The 21,565-nt window shown below is 38.2% G+C and overlaps 2 protein-coding genes across 4 annotated transcripts in view; one reads left to right on the top strand and one right to left on the bottom strand.

Annotated features, from left to right (window-relative positions):
* adcy2a (adenylate cyclase 2a) overlaps positions 1–19,984 on the top strand; it is a 44,988-nt gene extending 25,004 nt beyond the window's left edge. For all 3 annotated transcript variants that reach the window (XM_026371511.1, XM_026371513.1, XM_026371514.1), the window contains 18 exons: positions 123–281; positions 557–689; positions 776–952; positions 1,048–1,091; positions 1,270–1,350; positions 1,583–1,652; positions 1,884–1,981; positions 2,199–2,283; positions 4,582–4,719; positions 6,274–6,393; positions 6,494–6,678; positions 8,374–8,458; positions 10,168–10,326; positions 11,132–11,278; positions 11,750–11,860; positions 13,169–13,283; positions 14,944–15,068; positions 18,787–19,984. In XM_026371511.1, coding sequence (XP_026227296.1) covers positions 123–281; positions 557–689; positions 776–952; positions 1,048–1,091; positions 1,270–1,350; positions 1,583–1,652; positions 1,884–1,981; positions 2,199–2,283; positions 4,582–4,719; positions 6,274–6,393; positions 6,494–6,678; positions 8,374–8,458; positions 10,168–10,326; positions 11,132–11,278; positions 11,750–11,860; positions 13,169–13,283; positions 14,944–15,068; positions 18,787–18,939 — 2,185 coding nt within the window. In that variant the 3' untranslated portion in view covers positions 18,940–19,984. The remainder of the gene's footprint in view (positions 1–122; positions 282–556; positions 690–775; positions 953–1,047; positions 1,092–1,269; positions 1,351–1,582; positions 1,653–1,883; positions 1,982–2,198; positions 2,284–4,581; positions 4,720–6,273; positions 6,394–6,493; positions 6,679–8,373; positions 8,459–10,167; positions 10,327–11,131; positions 11,279–11,749; positions 11,861–13,168; positions 13,284–14,943; positions 15,069–18,786) is intronic.
* Positions 19,985–20,070: 86 nt separating this feature from the next.
* The window catches only part of dnah5 (dynein, axonemal, heavy chain 5), a 69,769-nt gene continuing 68,274 nt past the window's right edge, over positions 20,071–21,565 (bottom strand). Inside the window, exon 87 of the mRNA XM_026371515.1 lies at positions 20,071–20,374. Within this exon, the coding sequence (XP_026227300.1) occupies positions 20,223–20,374 (152 nt within the window). The 3' untranslated portion in view covers positions 20,071–20,222. The remainder of the gene's footprint in view (positions 20,375–21,565) is intronic.

Genomic DNA, 21,565 nt, shown 5'->3' on the forward strand with positions numbered 1-21,565 from the left:
AATGTGACACATTTACCATAACAATCACAGACATCTTTTCTAACCAGATAAATGGTATGGGTGATAGTTTTATTTTTTATTTTTTTGCTCCATATTAAAAACTGTTATTTTGTGCACAACAGGAAAGTGCGAGATGCCACAGGGGTTGATATCAACATGCGTGTTGGTGTGCATTCAGGGAATGTCCTATGTGGCGTCATTGGACTTCAGAAATGGCAGTATGATGTTTGGTCACATGATGTCACACTGGCCAATCATATGGAGGCAGGAGGGGTACCAGGGTGAGTCAGCATGAAGTGAAATACAAGCTTGTTTCTAGAAGGTTGAGATACTGCACTCTTGAAACTTGAAAATGTAAAAAATAATTTGCTTATTTTTTCATGTTAATTTTTAATTTGATTTCAGCAACACATTTCAAAGAATTTCACAAAGGTGCATGTTTACCACTGTGTTGATATAATTGTCAGTTTTTGCTGACAGTTAGAGTTTTGTTTTTGTTTTCATGTTTTTGGTAGATGTTTTGTGGAAAACCTATTCGTTTTTTGTTCATTGCCAGGCGAGTCCACATCACCTCAGTGACACTGGAGCATCTCAAAGATGCTTATAAAGTAGAAGATGGAGATGGACAGGAAAGGGACCCCTACCTGAAGGAGCATGAAGTCATCACTTATCTTGTCATTAACCCAAAGGTGCCATACCACATATGTCATGTTCAAGAATAAATATTGGACAGTGAAAAATAAAATACGTAAAACAAAACTATATGTTTGTCCAGGTGGAACATCGGAGCCCACAGCATCATTACCGTACCAGACACCCTCTCGATGGAGCAAAGATGAGGGCCTCAGTCAGAATGACACGTTACTTGGAGTCATGGGGAGCAGCCAAACCCTTTGCCAATCTGCACCACAGAGACAGCATGACTAATGATAATGGGAAGATCAACACTGCAGTATGTTTTTTTTCTCCTACACAATTGTTGCGATTTAAATAATTAACTTGAGCTGTAGCTTGTAACCTGTCTTTCTTTCCTTGCTGTGTGTATAGGATGTGCCAATGGGGCAGTATCACTTCCAGAGGAGATCAGAAAGGCAAGCTGGCAAACTAATTTTAAAGCCCCAGCACTATTTTCTTTGGCAGGATTATCCTCATCCAGACAGATGACAAGATGTTTAATATAACTAGACTTCTGCTAGAGGCTTTGATGTGCCACTAATATTATGTAAATGTAAAAAATATTCTGTATCTTTTTCTTGTTACCCATTAAAGGACAAAGTCTCAGAAGAAAAGGTTTGAGGAGGAACTCAATCAAAGGATGATTAGGACCTTTGATGGGATAAATTCACAAAAGTAAGGGTGATTTCTCAAAAAAGTAATTAATGTTACTGTGTAAAAAAGTGGACGTAGAAAATTTTAGAGCTTGCCCTAATTCTGATATGATGTGGTCTGTGATCTTGTAAAATGAAACAATTTGTGGCATAAATCTAATTTTTTTTTCTTTGCATATTCACATATAATTTATTTTTATCATGCTTCTTTTGTGCTTTTTGTCTGGACCATAACTGAGTATTTATGCTTCCAGACAGTGGCTCAAGTCTGAGGACATCCAAAGAATATCATTATTCTTTCACAACAAATCCCTGGAGAAGGAGGTAAGAGGCAATCGAGGTAAAGTAACATTATTTACTCCTCCACAAATGTATTGGAGTAGCTTTTTCAAAGAAAATTATTAAACATATTGTTAGTGCATGTTCTTTTGACAATTTTTTGCTTACCTTGGAACCTTGTAGTGTCTGAGTGTGCAATTGAGGGATTTCTGAAGTACTTTGAATCAGTTTTACAAGCCCTTTGTTGAAACTTGACTTTTGTTGTCATCCTTTTAGTACAGAGCAACAACCTTGCCGGCCTTCAAATACTATGTCACCTGCGCTTGTTTCATCTTTTTCTGCATTTTCATTGTGCAGATTCTCGTCCTTCCAAAGTATGTGTGCTTCATAATATAATGATATCAAGATTAGCATTAACATAATGTTTCACTGCGTCTTGTTTTGGAAATATTTATAATTATAATTTATTTTGCCATAAAAAGTACACATTTTTCTTATGTGTCCTTTTGAGCAGTGCTTAATGACATGTTGCACAAGATAAATAAACTTGAGGGAAATCTTGATGTCCCTTTTTTTTTTGTTTTATTTTAGGACAACTGTCTTGGGGATGTCCTTTGGAATGGCTTTTTTTATCCTTTCGTTGATCCTCTTGATTTGTTTCATTGGTCACTTCCTGGTGAGTAAATCCATTTACTGCAAACATCAGCTGCCTTTTATACTAACACCAACAGTATATTTAACCAGGATACACTCTCTAATGGGACTTTGCTGCATAAAAGTTGGCGACTTTGACAAAAAATGTCCGAAAGACACCTCACTAATGTTAACGTGAAAACAGGTTTCTACAAAGTAATGTCAATTAAATAAAATGTTTGCATTAATATTCACCCCCTTCAGGTCAGTATTTAGTAGATGCACCTTTGGCTGCAACCACAGCATGGAGTCTGTGTGGATAGGTCTCAATTATGCTTGCACATTTGGACACTGGAATTTTATGCCATTCTACAAATTCTCTATTGTATTGAGGTCTGGGCTTTGACTCGGCCACTCCAGAACTTTTACCTTGTTGTTGGTAAACAAATTCTGTGTATCTTTCGCTGTTTGCTTCGTCTTGTTGTCTTGCTGGAAAACAAATCCTATCCCAAGCTGTAGTTGTCTTGCCGACTGAATAAGTCTTTCCTCCAGGATTGTCCATATTTATCTTACCCTCTACCTTAACAAGCCTTCCAGGGCCAGCTGCCAAAAAGCATCCCCACATCATGATGCTACCACTACCGTGTTTCACAGTGGGGATGGTGTGTTTGTGGTGATGTGCAGTGTTTGGTGTGCTCCAAACATTGCGTCTTGTCGGATACCCAAAAAGCACCGTTTTGGTCTAATCAGGCCAAAGAACCCTCTTTCACTGGACCATGGAGTCTTTCACATGCCTATTTGCGTACTCAAGTCGTGATTTAACATTAGATTTCTTCAACAGTGGCTTTCTCCTTGCCACTCTCCCATAAAGCTTGACTTGTGAAGAACCCAGGCAACAGTCTTTCCTATCTTTTAATGGCATTTTGTCTTTAATCTGTGTCCAATACCCATAATCATGCATCATGAAGTATGCTATACTTGTACTATAATTTAATGTATATTCTGAGCTACTCAAATGTCACATCCACTCTGCCCTAGCAATGCTCTGATATTGTTCTCAAGATAATCAAGTAAATAATTTGTGATTTCACTATTATTGTCCCATATGAAACACTTTCAGCTGAAGGCAACAGGACAGTGAAAATGAGGATCATGATTGCACAATGTTTACCCCATCAGTGAAGCAGGGAGTGGATTCAAATTAATAACCCCTTTAGCTTAGCTTTGCTTATGATGAAAGTTAGGGTTTTATAATGACAATGAAAGTTTTTTTTTTGTTTGTTTTTTTAAGTATATTGTCTGCTTACATCGCATTGCATGTAGTTTCACATATATAGAATTGTATACCCATCATTTTTTTGCTTTTCAAGTCTTTTACATTTACATCTTAGTCATTTAGCAGACGCTTTTATCCAAAGCAACTTAAAAGTAGGGTACAAGGGTAGGCAGGGTAAGCGTGAGGAGGTCTTGCCTAAGGACCCCTACTGGTGGTAGGCCACGGCTGAGATTTGAACAACCGTGACGTTACCACTACACTAACCAGCCGCTTTTTGGCACCACTGAGGCATCCACCTATGTATCCATCTATCCATCCCCTATTTTCTTCCGCTTATCTGGGGTATAAATGCAGGTGTAACAAGATAGTCTATATGTGCCCCTTCTGGGGGATCCTGAGACATATGTAGTCCCACCTGAGAGTTCTGGCTCTACCTCAAGATCTCCTACCAGTTTTGTATGCTTAGCAAATGTCCAATGCAAGGCATCCATTCCAGGAGGGATTCTTGATTCTACTACTGACTCTACTATTAGCTCCCTCAGGATGTCTGAGGTTCAGATTGATAGATGAAATCCATCTCTGTTCCTTACTTGTACTTGCTGATGATAGCAGTCATATGAGGCCTATAGAATTGCAATGTCTGGAAAAAGCAGAGAAGCAGTTCTGAGGTTTTCAAACACTCTCTTAAAAAACAAGGATTATTAATGTAGAGTTTTGAGAGAAAGCATTACAAAATCTGAACATGATATAATTTAAGTCTGCTCTCAATTTAGAAAAAATATTATCTTGTTTAAAGAAATCAATTTCATACCATATCAATCAGTATTGGGTCGTGCAGTTTGTAAACATGTCATGTAATTGTAATTTATTTAAATTTTTGTACAACCAGAAGAATTTGTGCATACTTTTTTTAGATTAGTTCACATGTACTTGTGTTCCTCTCTTCTTTTTTTGTGTATGTTTGAATGTGTTCATGCCCTTTAATATCTCTGAGCTCTAGTCCTCTTGTGTACTCTGCCTCAGACGTTCTTGTGTTTGTGTGTGTCTGTGTATGTGCTTCTGCAGCATTGGAGTAAAAGCGCCTCCACTTCTTGGATGTGGCTGCTGAGGTCATCAGTCATTATTGCCAACAAGCCATGGCCTCGCATCACTCTCACCATGACAACCACAGCTCTAATACTCATAATGGCAGTCTTCAACATGGTAAGCATTTATGTGCAGATACTACAGTAAGAGAGAGTCCCCACCAATTAGGGACTCAGGAATGAACTGTCAAAACCCTTACAGTGACACTGCCTTATTTGTAATTAGAATTGTCAACAAATGAATCATGTCACACAATCACTTTTTTTTTTGTTTGATTTAGGTATTGTTATTAGGCATTAATACTGCTGTCTGCTGAGTTAATAAAAATATAAAAACAAAAATTATTGAAACTGTATAAAAGGGTGCATAACCACAGTAAATATGTCAAATATTATTAGGGGCTGTGGATGCACGAGAATCCGAACATAGTATTTATTGTTATGCTTTCCATAAACAAATTGAATATTTCAAATCACAAGCAATGCAGAGGAATATTAGCTTTGCCTAGTTAACTCTTGCCAAGCGGTATCTTACAGTAGTTGGCTTTTAAACACGTAAACATGGAGATTATGGTTTTCATTTATAACAGAACCACTGCCATTTTATGGAGTGATAGGGAAAATACTTTATGGGATTGAGGTTTATTTCTGTAGAGAGAAAAGGACAAAAATAAAAAGGCGTAGATAGAGAATAAAGGTGTAATAGTAGCCTGAGGTTTGTGGAAAAGTTACATGATAAAGCATGGTGTCAGGACCCTGATTTAGACCTTCACACAAATCGATTCCAGAGATTATAATCTTGTTTTGGGCCCGACATAGGTTAGTCGCTCAGGGCAGATGAACAAAATTAACTTGGATTTTCTCATTGGGGCAGCCAATCCTCATCTCTTCCTGCAGGTTCATTTTAAACAACACTATTGAATGGTTGTCACCACTGGCCTCTTACCTAACAAAATTCTATTTCCTCTTGGAAGTAAAATGTAGACTTCTTACGTGTGGTTCTGTGAAAGGAAAGCAGGCAAATGCAGTTTGTAATTTATACACTGCTCAAAAAAATAAAGGGAACACTTAAACAACACAATGTAACTCCAAGTCAATCCCCCTTCTGTGTAATCAAACTGCCCACTTAGGAAGCAACACTGATTGACAATGAATTTAACATGCAATTGTGCAAATGGAATAGACAACAGGTGGAAATTATAGGCAATTAGCAAGACACCCACAATAAAGGAGTGGTTCTGCAGGTAGTGACCACAGACCACAGAGCATGCCCAGGCGTTGTAGGGAGGTCATACAGGCACGTGGAGGCCTCACACACTACTGAGCCTCATTTTGACTTGTTTTAAGGAAATTACATCAAAGTTGGATCAGCCTGTAGTGTGTTTTTCCACTTCTGTTTTGAGTGTGACTCCAAATCCAGACCTCCGTGGGTTAATAAATTTGATTTCCATTGATAATTTTTGTGTGAAACAACAAAGTATTTAATAAGAATATTTCATTCAGTCAGATCTAGGTTGTTTTATTATAGTGTTATTTTTTCGAGCAGTGTATTACAGTTATGTTTCTTTGTTTGTTTGTTTCCTTTTGTTTGTTTTTTTCTTCAAAAACCTTTTTAGCACTGCCCAAAAAATGTTTGTGTGTACTTTTTTCACTTCTTTCTTCTTCTTTCTAGTTCTTTTTGGAAGACAATGTGTTGCCACCACTTCCTGTTTACAATTCATCCAATGAAACAATGTTTTACCATAATGGCCTACCAATCAATTTCACTGGCAAAAACAATTTCTACCTTCCTGTAAGTGAAAATGAATGCTATCACAATTCAATATATTAATTTGATTTATTTCACATTTCACAAAGTTATTTCACATTTCACAATCTTTCTGTCTGTGTAGTATTTAATTTACAGTTGCATCCTGGGCCTGATATCTTGCTCTGTGTTCCTGAGGATAAACTATGAGCTGAAGATGGTTATCATGTTGACAGCAGTGGTGGTCTACAATGTCATTATTCTACAAACACATGCTTCCCTACTGGATGAGTATAGCAGATTCCTGTACAAGACTGAAAGCCTGGATAGGTAAGTATACAGTGAAAAACTGGATGGGCTAAGTAAGACTGGCATGTTGTTTCCATAACCTGACTGGAGAGCCTCCTGTTCCACTGATAGTGGAGTAGAGCAAAAATTGCCAAACTGATTTTTCCAAACTGCAACGCAAACACTACAGCAACAGAAAAAGGCAACCCTAACCAGGCAAACTGAGTTAGGGTTGCTTTGTTGACATAGCTTACAGCTCAAGCAAGTAACCTCGTAATCAAACTGGACTTGGGGAAGTTTGGTCATTTTTGGGAGCTTTCTTTTAAGTTGTCTGTTTTTATTATCCTGTCTCACTTTCAAAGTGCTTGCCATTTGCTTTTTCTTTCCCTTTGTCTTATCACAGGCTGCTGTGTTCTTGCAGCCTGTGAACTGCACTTTTCTTGTTCTGTGTGCGTTTGTGTTCAAGAGCACTGCAGCAGCTAATATGAGTAGAGTTTCATTTGAGTTTGGAGCTGATAGTTTTGCAGTTCTGTATTTTTCTAAATTCTCTATGCCATCACCATTTGCAAATCATGTTTGCTCACTCTCAGCCCTGGGGATGGACATGGTGTCCTTCATGCCTTGGCATCACAAGGCAAAGGACAGATAGATGATGGTTGCAATTGCTGCTAGGTTTGCTAGGCTTGAAAACGGCAGCACTGATTCAGACCTACCTCTTTTAGTAATGCCTGCATTATACGTCAACTTAGACTTAGGGTGATGCCTTCCACTCTAAAAAGAAACCTGTGATGAACCATCTTTACTCAAAGGACACTTTGGCTTTTTGCCCAGATAAAAGCTTTGCTTTTAAATATACAGCCTGTCAGCACCCTTGCTGCTTCTTAAACTCAACTGCAAACCTGATGATGGTGACTGTTATTGGTAAAGCTGAATGATTGGAAATGGTACTCCCCTCCCCCTTAGTGACAGGTTTTCACGGGTCAGGATGGATGCTATTATATAGCAACTCCGTTCGAAATTGGTGGGAACTGTTTCCCAAATTTGTTAGAGAAACTTCACACAGATTTTAGAATTCATGCTTTTGCCAAGACCATGTGTGATGCTTTCATGACCAGAAAGCTTGGCAGACTAATGTCTACCTTGACCATGACCTGAAACAAAATGTGTCTGTCTGTCTACCTTGTCAGACTGGTCCAGGTAGACACTGCATGTGATCATACAAGGCCAGATGATTGGGCCTGCAGCCCAACATATTCAAGTAAAGTCATGTACACAAGTAAAACATGTACTGTATGTAAAACAACTTTCTTTAGACACATCCGTCTGGAGCAACAAAAATAGCATAATGTTTTGCTCCTGCTCATCCATTAAATTTTGGCTTTGGACAGCTGTAAGATAAAATAGGAAAGACATGTCAAATAGAACTGCTTTGATAGTTTCCGTAGTTAAAAACAACAAACAAGAAAAAAACAATTCATGCTTCCTGTTTGTGTTTTCCATGTCTGATTTGTCCAGCTCCTGGAATGTAAATCGTAAACAAGCTCTTGTCAGAAGCAAGCAAAGCAGAAGTAGTGGTCTTAATTTAGTGACAGCTTGCACTAAAATGATCTGCTACCCAATGATGTTACACATGTCAAAAATGTCTGATTGCATTCTTAATGGTTTTTCAGTTTTTTCTGTTTCTTCTCTCTTTCTTCACACCCAAACACATTGTTTCTCTTCACTATGTCCTTCAAGGCCAGGAGTGCTCAAAGACTTAAAGAGTATGGGCTCCATCTCCCTCTTTATCTTCTTCATCACTCTGCTTGTGCTTGCCAGACAGGTAAGTCCACAGTAGAATAGTTTGAATGATATTATCTCTCTTCTGCTACACATTTTCACCTCAGCAGTTATGAAGCAATGGAGTTTTCCTTCATAACTGCAAAGTGCATTGGTACATCAATATCATCACTTGACTCAATCTTGCACCACATATTTAATTTTGTTTTATCATATATATGTATATGTATATATATATGTATATGTATATGTATATATATATGTATATGTATATGTATATGTATACATACATATATATATATATATATATATATATATATATATATATATATATATATACATACATACATACACACATCTATATGACATATATATGACACCTTGGAAAACCATGATTCCAAGGTGTCTTGTTGAAATACACCACACCTACTGTAATTGTTGTCTAAGGGGACGAATTATGGGCTTTTGTAAATGAGAGATTTCCTTTTAAGATTTTTTATGATGAATTTGCACTTCTAAAAGAAAAGGTTTTTAGAAAAGGTTATTGAAAAGGTTAGAGCTACAGTCGAATATTGGCCTCTAACGTCGACTGTATGTATTTAAATTAGCCAACCCCGTGTAAGGCTTTTTACATTTCGATTACATATGTGTTTAAGGGTGCTTTCACACCTACAGGCTTTAGTTCATTTAAAGCCAAGTTTGTTTTCCCCTTTGAGAGGTGGTCTCGATCTGCATCATCTAGTGAACACTGTTGCGGTCCTCCTGGTAAGAAAGCAAAACCAAACCAAACCAAAACGGGACCAAATGCTATGAATCACATGAGGGCTTTGGGTAGTGTGTAAATTTCAATTTATTTAATTTGTCCACTAAAACATGCTTTCTGATTAATCATTGACAAACGTGAAGACTTGAGGAGGTGAAGTGCCCCACAGACACCAGGTCTGATGACTATATCCCCTGATTCAGACCAAAGCAAACGCACTAAGGTGTGAAAACTAAGCAACCCTGGTCCAGCCCGGCTTATTTTCCAGCCATCCCTGCCATTACAGCTTCTGACATTGTAATTCCCTGTCTCAAAATGTGGAAATGTAGTAGTATTCTTCCCGCAACACATACTGCTGGATTTGGGTATAGACTAAAAATGCTTAATATTAAGCAGATTGCTTTTGAGTGGATAATACATATATTTCCTGAAGACAAATTACTCATGTCCCCATCAGTGAAAAGATGCCAGGGGCAACTGTCTGTACAGGAGAAATTACAGATGCCATTTATTAATACCTGTTTTGTCTCACACTGCTCTGAAGTGTATAAACACATACTTTGTCTTTGCACCACCTCCTTTTCTCTGACTGTAAAAAGTAATTATATGTCTGTAATGTCTTATATGTAAATTTCAGTTCATTAGTTTTTGCCCATTCTGCTTGAACCATTTCCATTCTGTCATCTTACAAACATGTTTATCTTTGGTTGATGCAGCCTTTTGATCTGAAGTGCTTTAAACAAAATAGAATATAGAATAGAATAGAAAATTCTTACTAGTCCCACCTGTCCTGATTTACTCTCTCTTGCCTTGTACATTATTTAACCAAAGCCAAGTCTTGAATAAGTTTTTTCACAAGTATGATTTCTAACCCATTCTGTTCTATGTTTAATTTTAGCCTTTACAGTGTCATTCTGTAGCTATTTTTCTCTGCGACTTGATGGAAGCAACTGTACAGCTATACCTTCTCTTCACCTGTCTTTTAACAGAATGAGTATTACTGTAGGTTAGACTTTCTGTGGAAGAACAAATTCAAGAAGGAATGTGAGGAGATTGAAACCATGGAGAACCTAAATCGAGTTTTGCTGGAAAATGTATTACCTGCACACGTGGCAGAACACTTCCTAGCACGCAACTGGAAGAACGAGGTAGGTATTTATTATGTTTTCTTGTTGTCATGGTCATTTAAGTGGATGGGATGGAACTATTTAATACTTAAAGTATTGGGATGATACTTGAATTGCAGTCATGGAATTTCCTTTTGGTCAGTTTAACACACGCCAGAAACACAGTAGCACGTAATGGTTGGTTGGGACAACAGTCCACAAGACTTAATGACTTTTGAGATGTTACAGACTTATCAACTGCACAGCAGTAAAATACCTGGAACACTTAGCCAGTTTGTTAAAACTGAAGAAACGAGGACCCAAAGCAAGTCCAATTGACACTGAGTACACTAGTATATTTGGGATAACCATGACCTGGATGGTTAAGAACCTTCATGGACCTGTTAGGATGAGTAATTACCTATAAAAATAAATTGAAAAACATTGGTATATAAAAGTCTAGGTGAATTTGCTGACTTGCCTGTGACATGTTCTCATTTATGATTTATTCACTGAGTGCTTATCAGGGTGTGAACTGTGAAAAGTAAAGTTATGCATCTAAGAACTCTAGAGGATGCAGTATCTTTGAGGTCATGTGAGTTTAATAGGGGTGCTGCTTCTGCTGCAAAAAAATGTGAATGAAAAGTCACAGATAGCAGTACCCCTACACTTGAACAGATTTGCCTGCTTTGTTTTTTTCTGTCTGGTTGATTTAATGTTTTTTTCTGAAAAGATGTTTTCAAGTATTGAAAGTTAAGCATTTGTAAGCTTAAATATACAAAGGAAATACTTTGATATTTTGCTGTACTCAAAGAATGTATCTTGTCTCCTGCTTTCTCTGGCGCAGGATCTGTACCACCAGTCCTATGACCTGGTGTGCGTCATGTTCGCCTCTATCCCAGATTTTAAAGAGTTCTACACAGAATCTGACGTCAATAAAGAAGGATTAGAGTGCCTCAGGCTCCTCAACGAAATCATTGCTGATTTTGATGAGGTAAACTATTCACTCTTGTAGCATTCACATCATAAAAACATGCATCACAAATGCTAGGAACAGAACAGGACACAGTATATGTAAGCTAATAAAACACAAACACAAACAGCACCTGTTGATTAGACCTGCACAATGTCCAGGAGGGATTTGGACCATTCTTCCTTATAGAACTGCTGCAGTTGTGCTTCTGGAAGTGCTCGCTTGAGGTTATGGTTAGTTGGTATGGCTGTGTTCAATAAAGACATGAGAGATCATGTCTCCTTGTGTTTAATTATCTTAGACAAGTTGAGTAGATATAATTTCATGACCAATTTATGCAAAAAAAAAAAAAAAATCCGGGAAAATACAAAAAGTGCCATTAGTTTTTCTTGTGACGTGTATGTTCTCAAAGTGACATCATAAACTGTCAGTTGTTCTATAAGCTATGTCTTATTTATTTTTGCTGTGTGAATTATGTTTGTATCGGTGTAGCTGCTGTCCAAACCTAAATTCAGCGGTGTGGAAAAGATCAAGACCATCGGTAGCACTTACATGGCTGCTACTGGGCTGAATGCATCACCTGGTCCTGAGTACACATCACAGGTAGGCTCATCACACAAACACAAACATTTTTGCAAGAGATACATGCACATCAGTATTAGTTTTCAATTTCAGTGTTAGGTCCATAAATAATGAATGGATTTTTCTTGCCATTTGTCCTCTGTACACCACCACATTTAATTAGAAATGAGACCCCAAGATGTGAGCAAAGTCAAAGTTAAAACTTTTATTCAAGGGGTTCTGACAAATCTGTAGCTAATCACAAGTTATAGCCTTTTTATAAACATACTCATTTTAGGAGGGCTCATAAAGAAGGAATAAATGTCTGACAAACAGGTGGAGAAAGTTATAACACATGGAGGTAGTATTCCATTTTGTTTGGTAGCTGTTCACTAGAATTTACAATAGGACACCCAGCATTAGGCTGAAAAAACAAAACCAATCAGAAAATTAAGGAAACCAACATGGCAAACTGGTCAACAGCAACAGTCCTGAAAGACCACGGAAGACAACTAATGTCAATGACTGCAGAATTCTGTCCATGGTAAAAAATAACCTTTTAGTCAAGTCAAGAAAACTCTTGAGGAGTCATTTTCAAAAGTCTGCAGTCAAGAGACGGCTTTATGAATGTAAATACAGACATTTCACAGCAAGGTGGAAAACAATTGTAACAGAAAAGACAGATTGCCTCAAAACACATAAAAAAAACTGGAATAAGGAATAAGATAGTTTGGACTGATGGAACCATGAGAGAGAAAAGGATGGAGCAGGAAAGGAGCATCACATGATCCAATCCACCAACTGTCAGGCAGTGTTTTGGCATAATATTATGTTATGGCTCCCAGTGGAACCATGTTACGGTGTCATGACATGACTGCTGATAAAAATATCAGGATGAATTCTGAAGTGAATTGGACACCAGTCTTTGCTCAGATTGAGCCAAATGCTGCAAAACTGCTAGGGAGCCACTTCACTTTAAAGAAAGATAATGACCCAAAACGTGCAGTCAAATCCAAGAGTTTCTCAAGACAAAGAAATGGGATATTCCACAATGGCCATGTCAGTCACCTTCTCAACCCAACAGCCCAGCTCTTCACTTACTGAAGACAAGACTAAAGGCAGAAAGACCAAAAAAAAAAAAAAAGCAGCAGCTGCAGCAGCAAAGATGATTGCAAAGTATTAAAGGTAGTTTATTTCATTATTTATGAGCCCCTTGAATTAAAGACGAAAGTTTGTTCATTGTAATGTGTTGGTGAACCGAGTACAAATTCCAAAAACGTATCATTCTGTTACTTACGGACCTAAATCTACACTTAACTAAAAGTGTTGGTGTTCTTTACCTTCTCACAGGAGCATGACAGGCAGTACATGCACATAGGGACCATGGTAGAATTTGCATTTGCCTTGGTGGGGAAGCTCGATGTTATCAACAAACACTCCTTTAATGACTTCAAACTCAGAGTTGGTGAGTTATACAAAAAAGCTACATTTAAAAGCAAAGAGCTGTGAGAGAAAGATAACCAGGGCTGATGCCTACACAGCATGCTAACACACAGGTAAATGGTAACGTTATGTTACGTGCAGCACCCCTAACATTAGCCTTTGCAGTTCACAAATGTTGATGACATTTCAGAAATAAATTAAAAACTTGAACTCACTTTAACATCTTAAGATGCTTGGCGTTAGCATTTGGTAGTCAACAACTTGTAACAATGAGGCAGAGTGAAAAATGAGGGAAGGTCATGGTAAAGTCTTGCAACAGAGAAGACTGAGGCATAAGAATTGGCTTTTGAGTGATTTTCTACTGCATATGTTCAGCTCATGTTTAGTTTATTTGGCCTTTTTTAATATGGATGTACGTCACAAGTAAAGTTTCAGTTAAAAATACCAAATGGTCCCTTAATAAGACACAAATGATTATATTTGTGTTTTGTTATACAATAATTAACCTTTGGGATGACGTTTTTATGTTGGGATGTAATGCCACAATCTTCCCAAACAATTTTACCTCAGTCTTAGTTTCATCAGTCCACAAAACATTTTTGCTGAACATATAGTTACCCTGGATTTCTTTTGTTTACCTCAGAGTATTCTGTGTTATGCCTAAACCCCCTTCTTAACAATAGCTTTTGCAGCTGTGGACTGATTAATACATCAACTCTTTGTTCATTTACATTTACCTTAATACAAATCAGCAATTCTGGATCTTAAGTGTACAGAGATATTTTTATAATGCATGGTTCATGTCAGTAGATTAATCTTGTCAAGAGCAAACTTTTTTTTTTTCTAACATTTAAAGTCAAATGAGCTCTAATCCACAGCTCCAAACTTGTTTTATTGATTGGACTCCAGGTTTAAAAGACGTGTTTATAAATGAATGTAGGTGATTCCAATGGGTCCAGTTACTTAATCATGCCACTATAACAGCAGAGTGAGAGATACTGTAAGAGTACAGGGAAAATTGAAGAGAAAAGTAGGCAGGAGCCAGCTCTCCACGTGTGGTAAGTCAGAGTTCGATACCTTCAACCTGTCTCTGAAGATCACAGCAAGGGATGCTCCATTAACTCAGCAGTGTGTGTCTGTGTGTGTGACTGAACATCCCTGCTGCTAACAGGCTAGCCTCAAGCGCTCCATCAGAGAGGGATAAAAGTCCCCACCTGCGGTTACTGGACAAAACCAGTGGCCATGTGCCTTTGTGTGCTGCTTGTGCACTTGTACAGATTGCTGGTTTCAGCAATCTGGAAATAGCCTTGGATGCCAGAATGAAGAGAGGCCCAGTGTCATCTCAGTGCTCAGCTCCAGAGCCTGCTTGGTCTTAGTGATTAAGCTGTATTTAGCATCTTCTATATCTCATGTGTGGATGAATTATTGCAAAAAAATATTCTGAAAACAGAAATGTCTCTTGCTGAATGACCTCTGGAGCTGCGCTAAATAATTAATCAGTAATATCAAAGTTTAGTACATCTCTAACTCTGTTTAAGCATCAAAACAACACTTTTTATAATGTGCTTGCTGCTGAATTTTACAAATAGTGTATCACTTTAAATCAAAAGTGCCCCGTTACATATGGTTCAATCTGAAGTGTTTAGATTAATTTATCTGATTGCTCTGTGTCCTTTTTCCAGGTATTAACCACGGTCCAGTGATCGCTGGAGTCATTGGAGCCCAGAAACCACAGTATGATATTTGGGGGAACACAGTGAACGTAGCCAGTAGAATGGAGAGTACTGGAGTCCTCGGAAAAATACAGGTAAATAAGGCATGAAGATACCTTTGTAGCTGCCAAAATATCCCATAAAAAACACGTGAACTATCAATGAATGGATCCCACTATTGTTTGTAGCCATCTTTGTAGATATATAGTATATTCCTCAATTGCACTGGCTGACATGCTCTTTACCACAAACACTCCACATACATCATGATACTGCTATACAGTAAATACTTATTATCTGTGCCTATTAATGTGCACTAAAATAGTTCCCAACAAGTGACTACCTGAGTAATGTCTACTGAAAACTTGGTTTTGAGAATCCAAGACTTCCAACTAAGGTGAGGCCCAAATTCTGCCCAGTCAGTTAGTTCAGGTTGGGTCCCCTTTTACTCTTTGATGATGTTACTGTTATAAGGCTAAGACACTGCTTTTGCTATTATGGCTGCTTGTTAAATAATAGTGTATCAGTGCTGCTGGGATTTGTGTTTGCTTTCTGTTCGGGTTGACTGCACTTTGGATTGGTCCTTATCATATTCATGTCTATTCGGGTCGTGTGAAAATTAATGTATAGACTTCAGGTTTGGGCTGGCTTTTGACTGGTCCATTCAAGTCAGGTCCATCTTGGCCTTGTAAAGACCTCTAGATCCCAACTGTCTGTTTCTCCTGGGGACATTATAAAATATCATACCAAAGTACAGATATGGTTTATGGCTGTTTCACTCATGCTTTATATCACAAATGTAGCTTAAAGTATATTTCTTATCCTTCCAGTCTATTTTCTGTGACTGTATTAGTAAGTGTGCTTTCTTCTGTTCAGTGAATGAATCTAAAACAAAACAAAAGTTAGTTATGTTTAGGGCTGAACAATAATAAGATAATTGATTGCAATTTTTATTTTATATGCTTTTGTTAATTGTTTTGTTAAATAAGCTGCAAATTATGGTAAGAAGACCAGCTCATGAGAGTACAGATTCTAGATTGATCAGTAGAAAACTTTGCCAAGACAAACTCATTCAGACATTCTGTTGTTAAATTAATCCACTTTTATTAAAATTGTCTTGTCAGGGTTCTCTATTTCTATCTTCCTCCATCCCCCACTCCTTCTCCATCATGCTGTTGGTGTACAAGACTTGGAGGGGGTGGGGGGGGGGGGAGGCCAATATGCATACAGCTGACTAGCTCCTGGCCCTCTGATAGCAGTTTCCTATCACACAGCGACTTTTGACAGTGAACTGCTTTAAATTAACAGTTTTGATTCAGCTTTTCATTCAGTTATGTCTGTCAGCTAATTGATTCTCATTGATCCAGCTAGAAGAGATTTGTGGTGTTCCTACTGCACATCTTCTCATCTAAAACCAAAACAAGTCCATATGACCAACTTACTGATTGGCTTTAGCACAAGTGTCGTTTCTTGCTCATGGGTGTCAGGACTTATTTTTGTGTTAAACTTTCCACTTTTACTCACTTCCCCTGTGGGTGGGAGAGGCAAGAGTGTCTTGAAGTGAAGCCTGTGGGGGGTGCTCAAAATTTTTTTGGATCTGTACCATTTAAAAACAGCTTAATTAACAGCTTTTTTACCTATTGAAAACTAATTTCTAATTAAACAAAACCAGGCCTGAATGATAATCTTCAGAAGGACGGACTAGACATTCATGCTTCCTTTAAAGCATCAGCTCTGCTCTCTCATTTTAAATGTCAGTACAGATGTTTCAAGGATAAACCTGCATAGCACACTTAACGCCTCAAAAACATTTGATAGCCATCTGCTGTGCAGCGCAGCACAACTGCAGCTTTTTGTCGTATTCCATGACTGCCTGATAATATCAAGATACTTTATAGGACTAATAAAAAATGTTGGTCTTCCAAGTAATCACACAGGTACAGTATTTCCTATTGTGTCCATTTTATGGACATTTCCAAACAGTGTATACTAGTTTGTTGTGGGGAAGCAGCAGTGCTCCATAATTGTACAGTTTTACTTTACTCAATTTTATGTAGCAACCCTGATGATCTCAAGATCTGGTAAGTATATGTTCAGGAATATTCAAGCTGGTCTTTATACAACTTTGACAAAACTCTGCATAGGTGATAATAGATCTTGGTTGCAATGAGGTTTTCTATTCCTCACACTGTCCAAAAGACTTAAAAAGTATAGGCATATTGTCATGTTTATCTCAATACTGTATTTTACTGTATTTTCAGACAGACTTAAAATCCCATACCATTCCTTACATGATAGGACAAAAGCTCTACTTGACATATATGATATATTTTTGTAACGATTTGAAATCTTATAGTTGAAGTTCATTTAGATGCTGACTGCCAAAGTCTATTAAAGGTTTGGTGATGCAGACATTTACTTCTCATCTCCTTGAGAATTGTATTTCACTAGAGAGATGTTTTTGCCTGTTGGTGTTTATTTCATGTACAGTGGCAAGAAAAACTTTGTGAACCTTTTGGAATTTAATGGTTTTCTGCATTAATTTGTCATGAAATGTGCTTTGATCTTCATCTAAGTTACAACAATAGAAAAACACAGTCTGCTTAAAATAATACTACACAAACATATGTTTTATTGAACATAACATGTAAACATTCACAGTGCAGGGTGGGAAAAGTATGTGAACTTTTGGACTTAATAACTGGTTGACCCTTCTTTGGCAGCAATAACCTCAACCAAACGTTTCCTGTAGTACAGAGCAGACCTGCACAACGGTCTGGAGTAATTTTGGACCACTCCTCATTACAAAACTGTTTGTGTGGCAATATTCTTGGAATGTCTTGTGTGAATGGCTCTCTTAAGGTCATGCCACAGCATTTCAATCAGGTTGAGGTCAGGACTCTGACTGGGCCACTCCAGAAGGTGTATTTTGTCCTGTTGAAGCTTTTCTTTTGTTGAATTACTTGTATGCTTTGGGTCATTGTCCTGTTGCATTTTACATTTACATTTTAAGTCATTTAGCAGACGCTTTTATCCAAAGCGACTCACAAGTAGGGTACAAAGGTAGGCAGGGTAAGCGTGAGGAGGTCTTGCCTAAGGACCCCTACTGGTGGCTGGGATTTGAACCCTAGTCTCCCACAATGGCTGGGAGGCGTTGATGTTACCACTACACTAACCTGTCGCATCACCCATCCTCTGTGGAGCTTCAGTTGGCAGACAGATGGTCTTACGATTTCCTGCAAAATGTCTTGATAAACTCTGGAATTTATTTTTTCCATTAATGGCAACAATCTGTTCAGGCCCTGAGGCAGCAAAGCAGCCCCAAACCATGATGCTCCCTCCACCATGTTTTACAGTGGGGAAACGTGCTGCAATATGTTTTTTTTGGACAGCAATGGCTTCCTCCATGGTGTCCTCCCATGTAAACCCCAAACTGGTGTGTGTTTTTAAAGGGCAGGACAGCTTACAGCAACACATCCAATATCATCACACTGATTGGACTCAAGATTGGCTCACTCCTGGCTCCAATTAGCTCTTGGAGAAGTCATTAGACTAGGAGTTCACATAGTTATTTTTCCACCCTGCACTGTGAATGTTTACGTTATGTTCAATAAAAACATGAAAATATAAAATGTTTGTGTAGTATTATTTTAAGCAGACTGTGTTTTTCTATTGTTGTGACTTAGATGAAGATCAGAACACATTTTATGACAAATCAATGCAGAAAACCATGAAATTCCAAAAGGTTCACAAGTTTGTCTTGCCATTGTAAGTTAAGCAAAATGGACATTACCCATATGCTTCTCTCTGTAGGTGACAGAGGAGACGAGTCACATCCTCCTGACCTTGGGCTACATGTGCTCTTGTAGAGGCATCATAAACGTCAAGGGCAAAGGAGAGCTCAAGACCTACTTTGTGCACACAGAGATGACCCGCTCACTGTCCCAAGGAAATGTAATGTCGTAGGACTGGTTTAGAATATGCAGAATTTACACAGGCATAGAGGACAGATATTCATTTCAGAGGAGAAGGCTTGATCTTCTTCTCAATGCTGTTGAGAACAGAAACAAAGTGTGGAGTCAGGTCTGTGCTGCAAGGAGGAGAAAATCAGATTTTATTGTTACATTTCAAGTTACCTACTGTATGCCACAACTGTAGTATACATTTTGTCACTTATGTACGTGTAGCATGTACAGCAAGTAGGCAGTAGCCCTTGAAATATATTATTTGAATGTTGGATGCAGAATAGCTACAGTGACATAAGTACAAGATCTAATCTTGTCAGAGTTTGGTCAAAAAGTATTCTGGCTGAGTGTTGGAGGCTTGTGGCACTTAACTTTGCCATAAAAGCCTTTTTTCAGTCAGACGAACAGAATCAACATTCTGTTCCCTTTACAGGACACACTGAATCTCCTAAATGAGAAGCAGACAAACAAACTGTGCAATAACGGTTTTCACACCTGGGCCTCTTGGAAAGCCCCCAAAAGACAAGAATTGCAGCGTACACCTCACTAATACAAAAAAGGCTTGCTGGTGTTATGGATGTAAGGAAGTTCATGTGCATTACAAGGAAAAACTGCATGTTCACTGTTCACATAGGTGAAGCCAGTCTTATCAAAAACAAAACAGGCAGCCAACAAGGAAACACGTGTACATAGAAGCACGAAGCCTTGGATGTAACTTACAGTCAGTCTAGGAGCATAAAAGGACATTAAAAAACCTGAATATACAGGCACTTTTCCTAAACTGTCTTTGCACTAAAATCATTTTGCCTTCAATGGTTGTTTACACAAAACTAAAATCTTTGTGGCATCTGTCTGGATAACAATTGGATAAAAATTATTTTAGTGTGAGGATTTTAATTAGGAAAACCTGAGCCTGTCTTGTGTACATGATAATTGTAGAGTCTACTATACAGTTGTTTTGTAAGAAAAGAAAATACTACCAAAAAGTGTTTTGATGTTGCTATTGTTTTTTTGTAAAAACTTCATTAAAATTTCTATGTATTTCAGTTCTGTGGAGTGATTATGTTGACTTCAAATAGCAGGATGATGATACTCCAACACGTTTTAATCATCTCCATTCTAAAGTAATTTCTATTATGTTAGGTTATACATATCTAACACTGAAGATTAAACGCAAACAATACTGAAATAAGTCTGAAGAATTCAGACATTCATACATATACATACATAGATGACCTTGAATTATGACAGCTGTCACTGGACCTGCTAACCTCCTACCAGAAGTCATTTCACATCACAGAGGAGGGCCACACCCCGTAAGATCCAGTGTTCTGGGGGAAGCGAAGTCTTCAGCTCTACAGCTGCGATGTAATTCGCATCTGTCCTGAGTGGCTTCTTGTAAATTGGGCAGGAATAGAGCCGGGGATCCTTCACACCTGCAACACAGATGAGCAAGAAGTGTCACTTGATCATAGAAGAAAAAAATAAAATAAAAAAACTGAGACATAACAACACCTGTTTTTAGTAAGTCGAAAACAAAACCAATCATGCAAATGACACTAATTAAAGCTACGATATGCAACTTAAGCTACCAATAGCATGAAACTCTCACTTGGGTCCACCCAGCCCTACCTCTCCTTGCTTCACTACCCTCTTCCACCGTCTGCTACATGCACGGCCCGTCAAATATCAATTGGTAGCAAATTACAATAAATATTTTTTTATTAGGAGGTGAGCCTTACTCACATACATTTACAGTAGGAGCAAAAACCTCTACACTGCTGCAAGTGCTGTTCTGTCAGTCTGACATCATGGGAGACTTAGAATAAGTTTCTACCAACACAAATTAAGCACCACTTGATTAACGTTTGTCAGCTGATTAGTTGTTGGGCTGTCATTCACACCATGCTGGAATGCTACTTGGGTGTTTGTCACAACTGTAAACACAAACAAATTCTTTTCACAAGCAGAGAAACAGCCCTTTGTCTCAGTCTTTAGAGGCGATACACACAGGGAAGACGCTAATCTCTCTGAAGGGAGTCTCAATTAAACAGAGGGCTTTTTAAGAGCCACTCGTACATACACACAAATGCATGTTGCACATATTCAGCAATTCTTGCAACCACTTGTCTGTAGAAACATCCTTTACCAGACTCTTTTGCACTAACACTGTCACACTTTAGCCCAGCAGGCAGCTTCCCTGTGGGAAAAGCTAATATGGGACATGGTGTAAACAAACTGCATTACACATATCATTGGATCTTTAATTCATTTCGCAGGCAGCCTTGCTCGCAGGTGTCCATGAGGGCTCGTCTCTCTGCTGCCCGTCTAAATATAGTTTGGTGTTATCCAGAACAAATACTGTGCCACATACTGCTGGTAATCTCTTCCCAGGAAAAATAAATAGCACTTAGTCTGCTTGACATTTAAATGTTACATCCATCCATTCTGAGTGACTGCGTGGGATGCAGACATTGAGAGGAGAGACTGACCGAGAGCACAAAGATCGGATAGGATAAACAAAGCTTCTGCATTGTCAAAGTAGGTTTCAATTCAATCATTATCAGGATCCACTGTGTCGACTATTTTTCCATCAAAATAAATCACCGTCTCATCACTGTCTATTA

This window comes from Anabas testudineus, chromosome 16 (genome assembly GCF_900324465.2).
Source record: "Anabas testudineus chromosome 16, fAnaTes1.2, whole genome shotgun sequence".
Taxonomy (NCBI): domain Eukaryota; kingdom Metazoa; phylum Chordata; class Actinopteri; order Anabantiformes; family Anabantidae; genus Anabas; species Anabas testudineus.